The sequence below is a fragment of the Podarcis melisellensis genome (assembly GCF_964234715.1).
Source record: "Podarcis melisellensis genome assembly, chromosome: 8".
Classification (NCBI taxonomy): domain Eukaryota; kingdom Metazoa; phylum Chordata; class Lepidosauria; order Squamata; family Lacertidae; genus Podarcis; species Podarcis melisellensis.
In genome coordinates, this window is record NC_138540.1 from 63941072 (window position 1) to 63956873 (window position 15802).

Here is a 15802-nt window from a genome sequence, read left to right on the forward strand (position 1 = left end):
TAGTTTGTTGAAAGCCACGCAGAGTGGCTGGGGAAACCCAGCCAGATAGGCGGGGTATTAATAATAATAATAATAATAATAATTATTATTATTATTATTATTATTATTATTATTATTATTATTATTATTATGGATTGCTAAAGAAAACAACCAATTTCAGTGGCTTTGTGCCCCTGAGTGCCTGATGTTGCAGATGAACAAAGGAGGGCTGTTGTGAGATGCTGGACTTGAGGGATTTCAGCCTGATCAACAAGCGCAGTTCTTCATGTTGCACAAATCCATAGTTAGATAGATAAAGTGGCATTCAACTATGTTCTACTCAGAATAGCTGCATTTAAATGAATGGGTTTATGTTATGCATGCCGATTATTTTCAGTCAGTCTACTCTGAGTAGGACTAGCACTGGCTACAACCCAGATAAAGCATATACTACTTCTACTAATTGATATCATTCTCCAAAGAAATCTAAAGCCCACAGATTCACAGATATGTGCCCAAGATTCTTCTTACACTTTGCTCTTTTCCAAGAAAAAGATGCGCTCAGCCAGACAACAAGCCAACAAACACAGCTAGGAAACAGGGCAAAATTGGGGGCCAAATTCCACAATATTTTGCTGGTACTTTTCCTTGGAGAATAGTATCCAAACACACACTGAGTAGAAAGGAAGAACAACCTCCTGCCTTCTCAGCTTTAAACTTGAGCAGTTCTTACTGGATTCAAGTCAACCCAATTTCATGGTTGCTTTAGGGTTACCTCCTCTGTATCTGCCAGGCTTCCTGTCCTTATAAATTTTTTAAATGTTGTTGGGTCTGTTCTAGGTACAGGAAAGTTCTACCGGCTGGATTTCTGTGTGAGACTCCAGATACCCTCCATCTTAATTTGTCTGGAGGGAAATTTGCTTGCCATAGGTAGGGTTTGGTGAATCTAGATTTAGATTTCTTTCTGCTTCCAATTTTTCCAGTTGTAAATACCCTTCTCCGCATTTCCACATATTTTTTGTTGTTGCTTAAGTTCTCGTGAACTCTTCAATATTTTAGCTTAAATGTCTCCTAATATGCACATTTTTTCATGCAATTTGCCCAATATAAATATTGTTTTTCAGATGACTTTTGCCATACACACACACACACACACACACACACACTTTTAGCTTCTTTACTGAAATCCATATATATCACCCAGGATCTTAAATACATGTACAAAGAAAAGGTAATAGTGATAATAATATCTTTTGCCTAATATAATGCATTTTTGCTCATTATTGTCACTAATGTATATACTTATATGCACACTTCACCCTAATATAGACATTTTTGTCCACATTACTTGGCTGGAGCAATCCTACATGTTAAGGATTACTCATATGAATAATTATAAAGGATTCAAGGGGGTCTGTGGTCCCAGGAGAAAATATTGGGGCCGGCAGGTAGGGATTAGTGGAAGGGGCTGGGGGCCGAGTTAGATGGTGACGATGAGTAAAATGAGAGTAATATAAAAATGGGCTAACCAGAACAAAATGACAAATGAAGATGCTGGATAAGACAAAAGCACACAAAAAACTCCTTTAAATAAATAGAGCAGCACACATGCAACAAAAAAGGAGGAAAACAAAGCTAAACGATCAAAAGATAACTATGAGTTGTCCTTTTAAGTTGAGTGAAACAATTGGTCTTTTGTGGAGGTGAAAACAAATTGCAGGAAGGTGTTGTAGTTTTTTAATAAAAGCGCAAGGTGAGCTGAAGAAAAACCTTCATTTGGCAAGAACACTGACGCTGCAAGACCCTGAGGCACAATACCTCCTAAGGAGACAGCGCTCAATGATTATCATAAGTAGAACATATTTTAGGTGCAAAAGTAGTTCTCAGAACAATATTTTTAGGTCAGTTATATGAATTCTGCAAAATACTCCCCCCTCCCAAGTTTAGGTCAAGTTAAAAGGTTGTTTGCAAGCAGAGCGAAGAAATGAGCCAACTCTGAACTAGGAAATTCTAATAGCAAGAGATGCAAATGTTCCTGCAAATTCAACCCCCAGTCTTAACTTTTCACCTTGATTTCAATAGGACCTAAGTGTAAATTTCGTCTTGATACAGCCCAATGTTGTTCTTTCCTCCCTCTCCTTTGCAGAAGAATATTATAGAAACTGACTAGGAAGCTGATCAGCAACAGTTTGAGAACAGGTTAAAAAAAGAAAGAGAAAGAAAGAAAGAAGCACAATTTCAAAATCACACAATTAAAACTAATGGAAGGCATGGTGATGACCACTACTTTAGATGGCTTTAAAAAGCATGATGAAACAAATTCCAAGAGAAGGAGGAAGAGAAGTCTATCAATGGCTAGTAGCCATGTTGGTCCTTAGATGGAACCACCAGACACTGTAGGCAAGCAAAAGTGAAGGATAGGTTGACTACTTGCTCTGTTTGTGAGCTTTGAAACGACCCTAGTGAACAGCTAAGGGAGACACAATGTGGCATTGTTTCAATCTTTGGTCTGATCCAGCAGAATTCTTTATGCCCAGGGTGAAGGATTGGCTCAGAGAGACAAAATGACATAAAACCAGACAACATGCTCTACAAACCCCAAAAAGAGCTCTAGAACACTCTCCCCGCCCCCCATGGGGTCCTTATTAAGAGGAATTCTCAGAATAATTTGTGACATGATCTGGGGATGGAGGAAGGGGAGAATGTGCTACCCCCTCTTCCCACACTTTTATTTGGGGGGGTGTACACAGGGGCCTTGAAGGTGCCTAAAGCATCTCTTTGGATGCCAGCCAAAAAATACAAAATGGTCACATGAATTTGGAAAGATTCAGAAATAGGAGACAATGAGTGATATTCAACAAAGTTTTACTCAGAGTAAACCATTAAATTAAGGGGTCAACTTAGTTATGCTCATCAATTACAATGAGTAAGTCATCATGATTACTATTAGCATCACTGATGTTATTATTTTAATTCATTTAAAACTTAGTTGAATACTACCCAAGATTCTTGCTAGTTCTTGTACAGGGATTTTCCTTGTCTATATTGACTGCGCATCTATATTTCTTGCTAGTTGTTTTAAAAGCAGGGTTACAAATTTTAGTACTAAGTAAGTTAATAAATACAATATTCTGATGTAACATTTCCCCAAACGTTAGACTGCATTTAAAACCATTAAGGTCATTCCCCAGAGAAAACTGGTTTACAATCAAAAGACTACAGAGCCAAGAGCGGGACGGGTGCCTTGAATGAAAGCCCAACATTAGAGGACGTTTTCCTGTATATCCCATTCCCATTTCAGTGGTTTGTGCTAGAAAGCCTCCTCAGGGATTTTCGTTATCAAGTAATGTGGTCAGTTGCTCAGCTGGTCCAAGTTTTTTGTGTCCTCAGCAACTAAACCCCCCTGATGGCTTGAAAGGCTGAGTCAGTCTTACCAGCCTTTAAAGCTCTTCTCCAGTCTACCTCCACTCTACCTTAGCTGAATATTAAGCCCAGATATTATATTAAAAAAACAGACACTCATAGGGTCTGTCTAACAGTTTAGATGCAATCAAACCATGGTGGGAAATTTGTAGATGCAAAAACCATGAACTCAACGAAACAGAAAACTGCAATCACATCACGTTCATAGGTTCAGATCCATATTAAGCTGCAGAGATGAGTTATGATGACTTATTTCATCGGCACTTAAGTTCAATTGACTTAGTCTCTTGATACAACCTATAGACTTCAGCTGACTATCATTTTTCTTGGCACTCGAGAAGAATGGGAAGACAGCATCCTTGATGGAACACACACATCCACAAAGCCCAGGCCCCAAAAATAAATTGGGAAAGCACAATAAAGAAAGAGGTAGAAAGTTTACCATCCCCTCCTGCCACGGATTCCCCTTAAGCATCATCCAGACATAAGGGGGGGGAGGATTTTCCCCTCTACCACCCTGTTTGCAAAGAGCGAACATCCAACTGAAGATGTGCCAATGGGATTATTAAAAGAGGCTGTAAGTTTAAGCTCCCTTGAGTGACAAACAACGGCGTTTCCTGCCTCGAAGGAAAGGATGAAAGATTTGTACTCACCACGCAAGAAGGTTGAAGAATAGGTTGTAAAGGAATCAAATATGCTGTTGGAAGCCATGACCCAAATCTACGACCCAGATTGTCTTCAAGCCTTACACTCCTTAGGAAACAAACAAAAAAGAAAACCATAAAAAGTTTAAACTGAAATGCAAAAAGAAAAGTGAAAAGGGGGGAAGAGGGGAAAAAATCAAAAGAAGTTTTGTGCCTGTTTATAACCAAGAATCCGATTCCACAGCAGCACCACAGGAATGTTCAGCCACAAGTTTCTCAATAGAAGCATATGCGCGCCGGATCGTCATTAGGATGAAAGGGGAGGGGAAGGCAAACTAAGCTTTCAAAGAGATAGACACAAACCCCCCAAAAAGAAAAAGAAAAAACAATATAATGTCTTGGAAGTACGGAAAGCAAAATGTATGAATGAAATACTGAATGAATGAATGAATGAACGGAACTCACCTTATGCAGATCCAAAACACACGGCTGGTGTGGAAAAACACGAGGAGGAGGTAAACCTCCCTGTCGAGGTTCGGGTACTCCTTCTAAATTGTTGATTGCAGTCTGCTTGTGGTTCTGTGGTTGCCTGTGAGGCCTGAAAGAGTGTTATAAAGTCAACCCTACTTTCTGAGATGCAGATGACTCTAAATCATTATTTGTTGACTGGAAGAACAGAGTCACCTGATCTGTGATGTCACCACCAGGCCCTGCAATATCTTTGTGGGTTCTTCTTGGTTTTTCTCTCTCCTTCAAAAAAAATTTAAAATTACTGGTTTAGAACATTTTTGGTTCACAGGAGGCCTTGTTGACTCATTCACAGCTTATAACAAATGGCACTGAGAAGAAGCAGAATTTCAGCTGCTATGGGATTGGGCTTCCTTTTTCATGAATTGATGCTGTTGCCCTCAGAAAGGGAGTCAGGAAGAGCACTGCAGGTTTCCGATTGAAGTCGCCGCCCATTTAATATTCAGTGGTTTTCGCTTTCCTAACTGCTTTTTTCTCTCCCACATTTACCACTTGTCTGTATCTTGTTTTATTTTTCTCCCCCTTTTGGCTTTCTAAGACCTTCAGCTCTACGAGTGACTATTCTTGCTGCCAAGACTAGTTCCATATGTGTTGATGGGTGGTTCCTCTTCAGAGGGATTTTCTGTGAATTAGTATTAAGTAAAAAATATGGAGCACATGCAGCAGAATAAACATCGAAGGCTGAAGAGCAGGAACGGTGGCCTTTTAAAAGTGCAAAGCACAGAATTTGCAGGCGCTGCAGTGACTTGCAGAGCACATGGTCTGTGTGCAGAAGGTCCCTGGTTCAAATCCTTGGCATCTCTGGTGAAAAGGGATAGTAGGAAGCTGGCGGTGGGAGGAAAACACTCTGCTGAATGGCCTGGTAAGCTGCTGTCACTCAGAAGAGAGGACACAGAACTAGATGGCTTGAATCAGGCTAAAGCAGCTTTGCATGTTTACACAAATAAACAAATAAATAAAGAGCAAAATCACTTATATAACAGAGACAAAATCTTGATCAAGAAAAGTCTTGATAACACTTTACTGAGGAAATGGAGCAAAACAGTGTATAAACTGAGGAGAAATAAATACAGTGGTACCTCGGGTTACATACGCTTCAGGTTACATACGCTTCAGGTTACAGACTCCACTAACCCAGAAATAGTGCTTCAGGTTAAGAACTTTGCTTCAGGATGAGAACAGAAATCGCGCTCCGGCGGCACGGCAGCAGCAGGAGGGCCCATTAGCTAAAGTGGTGCTTCAGGTTAAGAACAGTTCCAGGTTAAGTACGGACCTCCAGAACGAATTAAGTACATTGCCCGAGGTACCACTGTACAGAGGTTTCATAGTTCAGGCCTTATACATAACAGGGAGGCACACAATCATATACACAGAGAAAAAACTCCCTCAGAACTACACAGCCAATAGATAGCTCAGTGAGCATTATGCCACTCTGCTTGGTTACTAAGCAACACCCCCACCTGTCCCCCATCCTGACTTTAACATTAACAAAATTAACCCTTAAGGTACAAAATGAATTATCCTTCCTGATGTACTGTTGCAGTCATTCATTCAGAGGTATGGGAAAGGAACGCAGGAAGCCACATTACAATTAGACCACTGGACTATCTAGCTCAGTATTATCTACACTAGCTGGCCGTGGTTCTTTTGGGTTTTCAGGCAGGGGTTCTTTCCATCTGTACCTAGAGATACCAAGGAACGAACCTAGAACCTCCTTCATAAAAAGCCGGTGCTGTACCACTGAGCTAAGGCCCTTTCCCATATGCAATTGTTATAGATGCACATACTGGGAATACGTTGTAGGCTCCACTTTCCTGTTAGCCCTGGGCCCCTCTGACTCTTAACCCAGGACTAATTCCCTCCTGCCTATTACTCAGAGTCGGTCCAAAGCTGGTGACTTCCCATGGATAAAACAAAAGGCATCTGGGGCTGCATCTACTTGGTTTGTAATCCGAAGTGGGAGGGGTCACCCTGGAAGGCTGGAAAACAGAATATCTGCCTGTCAAGTTGAAAACTATCACCCCAGGGAAAAAGGTTCTAGCTGAGCCCTTTGCCTACTATGGTTGCTGGATCAGGTCAAATGCTAGTCCAAGACTCTGCCCTCACAGTGGCCAACCAGATGCCCACAAGAAGCCCAAAAGAACCTGAGCACAACGGCACTCTCACCACCGATATAATTCCAAGCAACTGATATTCAGAAGCATCGTGCCTCTGATTGTGAAGGGAGAATATAGACATCATGACTAGTGGCCATTGATAGACTTATCCCCTGTGTATTTGTTTAATCTTTTCATACAAGTTGATGGCAATCGCCACCTCTTGTGGGAGCAAATTCCAGAGTTTTACTAAATACATTGTGTAAAGGTGTACAGTGGTACCTCGGGTTAAGTACTTAATTCGTTCCAGAGGACTGTTCTTAAGCTGAAGCACCACTTTCGCTAATGGGGCCTCCTGCTTCTGCCGCGCCGCCGGAGCACGATTTCTGTTCTCATCCTGAAGCAAAGTTCTTAACCTGAGGTACTATTGCTGGGTTAGCGAAGTCTGTAGCCTGAAGCGTATGTAACCTGAAGCGTCTGTAACCCGAGGTACCACTGTACTTTCTTTTGTCTGTCCAGAGTCTTTCAAAATTCAGTTTTTGTGGATGTCCCCAAGTTACATGGATGACACCCTGTATCTACTTGTAGAACCCCATCAGTCACTCCCTTACTTGCATTTTCCATAAAGTAAAAAGCCCCAAATGTTGTTACCGTCCTCCTCCTTGCTTGTTTTCCAACTGCAGGTAATCATTTCTTTCCAAGCATAGGGAGGAAGCATTCAAAAATGTTTTTACTCAACAGCAGTCTGAAGTGGTAACACTGCCTTCTTCTACCTTAGCATCCAGTCATCTCATTCTATCCCATGAATTTTTGCAAAACAATTTCTTCTTAAATAATGCAATTTTGTAGGTTAGCTTCCCTAATATATATGTGCATTGTTATGCACACTTTACTATAGTGTGTGTGTGTGTGTGTGTGTGTTTCCACATTACTTGGCTGGAGAACTGCACTTCAAAATTTGGGGAAGTGCAAATTTCCAAGGATAGCTCCATTTTGGTTTCTGTGTTGTTTCGGGAAGTGCAAATTAGGGATGTCTTTAAATGAGAACTCAATCAAATTTCTCCCCCATGCCTAAATTAGGCACTGGCCTGCCACTGGCATGAAAGCAGACAGACAGACATCTGCTCATATGCCCATACCAATTTGCATGTCTCTCCAGCTTGTGTCCCAGACAAGTTCTGAAGAACTACAGCAGCAAAATAAGCAGTGCAGCAAATGCCAACAAAAAAAAGCTATGGAAAGTCCATTTTTAGTCATTTGGGGGAGGGGTTTCTGTCCAAACTGGATAGGAAGTCACAGCACATTTTAACAAAATTATAAAGCCATCAGACAAATTTGTTAACATTAACAAATCTATTCAAATAAAATAGAACTTCAAAGATGAATAAATACTATAGTCCTTTTTTTCAAATCTCTTGGCTTTGGCTGTGGCTAAGTCATGAACATTGCTATTTCTACAAGGGAATCAAGGTGCTGCTAACAGATGTGTTTCATTTCCCCACCCATCCTCCTAAACAACTCTGTAAAAAGATAAGGCTAAGTTAAAGACTTGTGAACTTTGTTGCTGAGTTAGGAAACTGAGGGCATAAGAATATAGACTAATTCTGACCCTAGAGTTAAGTCAATTCTCCAAAGATCCTGGCCTGAAGTAACCCCAGGGCTGACTCTACATCATTTCCTTAAAGCAAGAACTTACACAAACTACAGGTGGAAAGCAATGTTTTAAAAGAAGCATCTCTTTGTCTCTCACAAGGAAGGAGTGCCTCTCCCATGCTTGCTATGATATTATCAATGCTTCACCTAAAAAGCAAAAATGCTTCTTGCTTCAAAACCATTCATTTTTATTCTCATGCTTGTGTGTGCCTTTCAATATATAAAAAATAATTGGGGAAGTCTACAATAAAGCTTACAATAATAAAAATGCAATAAAACACCATAAAGCATATGGTCTGTAAATATATGGAAATCAGTGACTAAACGCAATCCTATACAAGTTGTGTCAAAAATTCATGTTGAGCTCAGTGGGATTTACTCCCAGGTCAAGGTGTATTAAGGCTGCAGTCTTCTCATGAAAATAAACCAAAGAAGTCCTGTATTTTATTGCCTGGGAGTAAGCTTCATTGAACTCATTGGGACTTAGACCTCTGACTCCAGATGTACCTGGCTGCATTGCTATATCATTAATTTGGTAACAGACCTACTTATTAGATGGGTTGCCATAGTCTTCTCTAGCAGTGGAAAACGTGGGGGCCAAATGCAGCCCCCCCAGACTTCTCTGTCTGGTCATTGGGTCTCACCCCAGGCCACATATCCCACTGGACCCACTTCAAAGCCAAGTGGTTTTGGCAAGGCTGGAATATGGCCTTGAGCTCTGAAAATGCCTATTCCTTGTCTGGGTGGAGGATAGAAGCTTGCTCTATGCAAGTAACATTTACATTTGCATGGACAGGCGGAGTCCCCCCAACCCTAGGGGACTCCCCAAGTGAAAGAATGACTCAAGACAACGTGCTATGGGATTAAAATTGGCCACAACTTTATAGAGTTTCAGATGTAGGGAGACCTTGGCTCAGGCATTGGGCGTTTATCCTTCCCAGTGCCCAGCCAAGGATCTGGGGGGACATCAGGGTTATCCAGAATGTGTGGGGATTGGACTGGCTCTGGAGAACATATGTTCAAGCAGAGAGCCCACCCCCCATTTCGCAGCCATCGCAGGGGAGAGCAATGACAACCTCTCAGCGTATGGCCAATGCCTCCCCCAATGCTTCATGCCCCCCCATTTAGGGAAGATAGACTAAAGAATTCCACCCAAGGCCTGAAACTGCCAAAGTTGTGATGTTTTGCTACGGGGAAGGCAAAACCTGCCAATGCAGGAAAATTCCTTTCCGGCCCTTCAACAGCAACCATGACTTAGCAGCGCCCGCGTACCCGTGGAGAAGAGGTTAACCTGCAAAAGAAGGCTTAACTGAGGGAGGGCAGAGTGGGGGAAGCTCTGGAGCCAACTGACGATTCCCAGGTAAGATCCACCCTCTGTGGTGTGGGGAGGGCGGTCCCTCCCCCTACCTGGCCAATCCCCTGGCAACGCCTCCCCAGGCGGGATTGGGCAATTGGCTGAGGTAGGCAGAGACCTCCAGGTATCTAGCCTGGGGTGTGCAAAACCAGCCCATACTGCCAGGAGCCACATGGGATCGGGGGGGGCTGTGTGCGACCACGCAAAAGGCACCCCCATTCGATGTGGGGAGCGGTCATTCTTGCTCTATCCATCATTGGCATGTGGCCTTTAGAAAGTTGTTCAGAAGGGAATTCAAGCCCTGGGCTGAAAAACGTTCCATGCCCCAAGTCTTATGCCTTGGTTTTGAGGGCTGAATAAAGCAAAGAGTTGCCATCACTTTTTTCCTGTAATTCTTTTCAACATTAAGGGAAATTATCCTCCGTTTCTACAGAACAGGGCTCAGCTGTTTAAAAGGAACTGAAATAAAGTAGGGATTGGCAGCGGGAGAGGTTTACACTGATGATTTTATAGCAACAAAAAAGAGACGGGGGGGGGAGTAAGGGAAACAGCAAAAGAGCCTTTAGACTATCTGGCCATCCCTCGACCATCTGCCTCAGAGATGCACAGAGAAGGGTCTATGAGACTTCACAACGTTTCCTTGTCTCCTGTTCAAACCGCAGCGCGAACACTCTCAGGTCCCTACTTTTCCACATTGTATCTTCCTGGCTGGCCATGTAACACCGGAAAAAATGCCGAGCTGCGAGTCATGTTCACGACTCCTTTGATAGGCCTTAACGGACAGCCAAGGGAAGCGATGATGACGGGGCAGAAAATTCCTCAAACTTTGCACAGCGCTGTGAAGCAGAGGTCATGTCTCTCCTCACCTTACATGTCCAGAATGCATAAAACCTCAAAAATGTGTGGGGAGGGGAATATGGGGGGAGAGAACAGCAGCAGAGTTTCATTTTTAAAGGGTCCTTCACTCAGCAATATTTATTAGAGTTCAAAATTTAAAACACACATTTGCAATGTTTATGTATTTGCTTCTCTGTGCATTTAAATTGATTTATAGTGGACGCTCGGGTTATGAACGTGATCCATGCGAGATGCACGTTCACAACCCACAGCGTTTGCAACCCATGTCTGCGCACATGCAGGTTGCGATTCGGCACTTCTGCACATGCACGACTGCCGAAACCCTGATTGCACCACTAATTTCTAGCACTAATTCAGAACCCTTTGCTTGCAAACAGTGGTGGGAAACCTGAAGTCCTCCTGATGTTGCCAAACAACAGCTCCCATCGTTCCTAACCATTTGCTATGCTGGCTAGGGTTGATGGGAGATGGAGGCTACCAACACCTGCTTCTCCATCTCAAACATGCGGAGAAGAGACAGGTGAGGCAAAAGCTTACATATTCCCAGGCATTCATCTATGCCCTCCTAGGAAGGCCTGCCTCCCACACTTAGAGCCTGTCTGGTGTATGTCCCCAAGTCGCCTGTCCATGTGGTACAGCAGTGGTGTATTTGTAGTGACTAGGAGTCTGTAATGGCTAAGAGTGTTCAATTCTTTCCTCAGCCACAAACAAATCAAATGGTCTCGGGCAAGTGTTTTTTCACCCCTTCATCTGCAGAATGAGGATAATAATACTCTCATGTGCCTTATGAGACAGTTGTTTAGAGTACAGCAAATGTTAAAAGCATTTAGTATGATAGGTACTACTGAGTTGTTGTTTTTTAATTGTTTCCTGATCTGCGCTGTTTAGAACTGCTAAACTTTGACAGGCACAAACCTTACCAGGATTTTTTTTTGGGGTCCTGTCCTGTTCCATCTGAAAGGTATTTAAGGGGTTGAAGACTTTGCTTCCATGCAATTGTGTGGGTTTTTTCCTCCCCTTTCTTGGCAATGAAATCCCCTCCTCTTTGGTTAAATCACTGCATTTTTTTCCATGGGTGTGTCTTAACAAAAACTAAACACTCCAGTTTTGCTCATGGAGTCAACCCTAAGGGCTTATTATGTGGTGTAGAAATTGGTGGGTATCCCATATGTTATCCATATACTGTACCAGGGAACTGAAATGGCATTTAACAGCTAGTCCCAAATTTCACTCTCTAAATTCCATACACATCTCTAGATGTATAACAGATCTGCTCACATATTTATAGCCCATACCTATGTAAGGTTACTCAGAAGTAAATCCCTACTGAGGTCAAACCGTTTACGTCAAAGTTTCAAATATAGCCAGGATAAGACCAGATGGGACCAGCAGAAGCATTTAAAGCAGGAATGGGAGGCAATGGCTTGGGGATATTTGCAGATTTAGGCTGCAAATCTCTTAACGCCTATGTACATACATAGGACTGACTCATTGAATTCCATGGGGCTTACGTGTGAGCCTCTTTGGCTTGCCGATTGAAAGGTCGACAGTTTGAATCCCCGTGATGGGGTGAGCTCCCATTGCTCTGTCCCAGCTCCTGCCAACCTAGCAGTTTGAAAGCACACCAGTGCAAGTAGATAAATAGGTACAGCTGTGGTGGGAAGGTAAATGGTGTTTCTGTGCACTCTGGTTTCCATCACAATGTTCCATTGCGCCAGAAGCAGTTTAGTCATGCTGGCCACATGATCCAGAAAGCTGTCTGTGGACAAACACTGGCTCTCTTGGCCTGAAAGCAAGATGAGCGCCATACCCCATAGTCGCCATTGACTGGACTTAACTGCCCAGGGGTCCTTTATCTTTACCTAGGAATTGCTGTGATCCTTTGTACACTTATTGGGAATAGAGATGGAAAAGCAGAGCTTTCTGTTTCTCATTTCACCAACCTTAAATTCAATTCGCAATATTTCTGCAGCAGTTTGAGATTTATTTATTTATTTAAATCCTCATGAAAATTCTTCAGCATTTTAGTGTTATCGTCTCCTAATAAATTCATTTTTGTATGCAGGTTTGATTAATGTACATATTTTTGGAACTCGATTTCCCCTAATATAACACATTTTTGTATGTTACTCTCTTTTCTTTCTTTTTGGTGTGTTATTTTCTCTAAGATCATGTTTATGCATACTTTCCCCTAATATATGCATTTCAGTAAACAACTGTGGGTTGCAGAGCAGCTTCGGAACATTTTGGAAAAGTGCAAATTGCAAAGGATAGCTGTACTTTGGTTCACATATTGTTCCAGAAAGTGTAAATTTGTAAGATTCATAAGATCCCTAATTGGGACTAGGGATGGGGGACAAATTCAAGTAAGCTTTCAGTTAAAGGTGAACTTCCCTAATTTTCACTTACATAATTCAATATATGAAATGAAACACACATCTTCGGAATTCTCACTTTTCTGAATTTTGCAGTGTAGTTCTCTAATCAAGTAATATATGCAAAATGCATACATAATAGTAATGTGTGCATAAAAATGCATATATTTGTGACACTAACACACAAACAGGCATTATACAACATGTATATTAGGTAAAATTGCATTAAAATGTAAACAGTAGGAGAAATCTGCTTGAAAGTGCTGGTGTGTTTTCATAAAGACTTTTTTAATGCAAACTCATTTGGTAATGTGGAGAACTGAACAAAACTGTAAAAATGAGAAATGGAGAAAGCAAAATTGACAGATTTAATGATCCCTGTTTCTAAATAGGCATGCATCATTGGACTGCAGTGCTCATAAAGTCACCAGTTGGAGTAAAAATATTTTGATTACCTAAAAGGTGCCTCAGAGAACTGGGCAGTAGATTTTAATATTTTAAAAAGTCATTTTCAATATATATACTTATAAAATAATCTAAATTAGAAGTGCTATTTTAGGAGATTAATCCCTGCCTTTGTGTGAGAGAAAGCCTCCCCAAAGCTTATTTTTTCTGTGACCCATGCATGCATCAGCTTAAAGCAATGAGGCTCTCCTGCCCCCACTTTCAAAGTCTTTCTTCTTGTTGTCAAAATCAAATTTACACTGAGTTAATAGATTGATGCATCACTTGACTGACTAAACACATAGTTTATCCTAAAATTCCTTTAATCAGGTAACTCACAGCCCTATTGAACCAAACACAAACTTTTTAGGAATCTCTCCAGATTGGCTTTTTAAAATGGAAGGAAAGAAGCAATTTAAAAGCTATTTAAAATTCCCAGTCCAGATAGACTTTAAAAATATACTTTTACATTTTTTCATACAGTTGGTAAATGGAATCTTCTTCACTGATCAACAAAGGTTATTTAACAACAAAATACATACAGTACAAAGTTGGTAAATGGAGACTTTCTACTGAAAACAAAGGGGTAAGGGTTTTTTTTAGGTTTTTTTTTATGTTACAAAACAGGCGTGCCAAGGGAGAGACTGGCGCAGATGAGTCTGGGGACAGACAGTTTGCTGTGGTTGCCATCCTAACCAAAACGCCACAGGAAACCACTAAGTCTAAACAAGAGATTGACATTCTGCCAGACCTTCTCTGCTTCCCAAAATGGCAGGGAGCCAAACCTTGGAGGGCCTGATGTTCCCTGGGTGTTAGGACCAGCTTCCTGGGGCATTTCCTCTCCAGCCTTGTCCTTTCAACCCTAAAAGCAGGGATGGGGAATATTTTGCAGCCAAAGGGCCACAAACCTGTTTGGGAAACCTGAGAGCAAGTGGTGGCTTGAGTCATGACCAAAAGCAGGCACAGCAATGAATGTGAACATAACCTTTATACAGTGAGATTGGTTCTAATCACCCACCCATCCAGGGAAGCATTCCATCACTTAAGGAAGCTGCAAAGCAGTGCAATGGGAAGGTGTGTGTGAACTGGTAAGAATCCCAAGGGCCGGGCAGAGAGGCCTAGATGGCCACATTTAAGCCCCAGACCCAACATTCCTCACTCCCACCTAAAAGGTTTGGATCCACAGGGGTCAGCTAACTTTTTCACCAGGGGCCAGTCCACTGTCCCTCAGACCTTGTGGGGGAATGGACTATTTTTTGGGGGGTGGGGGGGTGAACGAATTCCTGTGCCCCACAAATAACCCAGAGATGCATTTTAAATAAAAGGACACATTCTACTCATGTAAAAACACGCTGATTCCCAGACTGTCCACGGGCCAGATTTAGAAGGCGATTGGGCTGGATCCGGCCCGCGGACCTTAGATTACCTACCCATGGTTTGGAAGGAAGACTCACTAATACTGTAGAGTCCTCTTCATTATGGTGGCCAGTTATATATTGCCAAAAGGAGGAACTGTTTCACGAAAACAGATGACAAAAGAGGAAAACAGATACTTGCATATGATAATTTGTTTATATTGTTTTAGCTTCAGAAACAATTACCTTTGAGTATAAATCCAGTACATCTCACCATTGTAGAGATATATTTGCGTAGATCAACAAAGCAAAGAGTGTCGGTCTTCAATGCGGGGTTCTGCAACCAAAATATGTATATTAAGGGAAAGTGCCCACAAAAATGCACATATCAGTAAAAGTAACATTATGTTAGGCAAAATTGCTTGCAAACATGCATATATTAGGCAAAAGTAGGTGAAATATGTATGAAAATGCATGTGAATTTTTGTGCAGACTTCAAAACAAATCCACAAACTGATTTAAAAATGAGATGAACTGAATTTATGACTGAATTGAATTAAAACTAAGAAGTTGAATATTACTTATTTGTCCATCTCTACAGCAGGGTGGGAAAGAAAAGCTGACCTGGCAAACTTTGTGCCTGCTCACTCTGCTGTCCAGTTGCTAATTGCTGATGGACAATTTCGAAGCCCTTAATGTTCCCTTCATTGTTTTTTTATGTTTAAATTGGTTTGGGGCTAGACAGTCTTTCAAATGGTCCTGACCGAGCAGTATAGTGTTGTTCAGGAAATATTTAAACCTTGTTCTGAATGCCCACTGCCCTTGCTTTTATAGATCACATTAGAAGTTCTGAATCTTTCATACTAGATGGTATTGTGTGTACACACAGCCTTGCCTAACATGCCCTAGTGGATGCTCTTGTCTCCCCACCCCAGCTAAGGTAGCAACTCACACATTGCTAAAACTTAGGAAATCATCTGAAAAATTTATCTGGATAAATTTGCATATGCCAAATTTATTGGATAGGTGCAGATTTAGAAAGTAATTGGTTGGGTTTTTTTTAAAAAAAATACAATACTGTAGTGGAAAAGAG

At 41.6% G+C, this 15802-nt stretch overlaps 1 protein-coding gene across 2 annotated transcripts in view; it reads right to left on the bottom strand.

The window, feature by feature from the left end:
- Positions 1–15802, bottom strand: part of RUNX3 (RUNX family transcription factor 3) — a 152840-nt gene that overhangs the window by 121515 nt on the left and 15523 nt on the right. Inside the window, exons 3-5 of one of the 2 annotated variants that reach the window (XM_081921503.1) lie at positions 4731–4796; positions 4512–4644; positions 4056–4155 (exon numbers count right to left, since the gene is read on the bottom strand). In XM_081921503.1, the coding sequence (XP_081777629.1) occupies positions 4056–4113 (58 nt within the window). In that variant the 5' untranslated portion in view covers positions 4114–4155; positions 4512–4644; positions 4731–4796. Of the gene's footprint in view, positions 1–4055; positions 4156–4511; positions 4667–4730; positions 4797–15802 lie in introns of those variants that run through there. The other variant, XM_081921504.1, reaches the window with a different exon arrangement.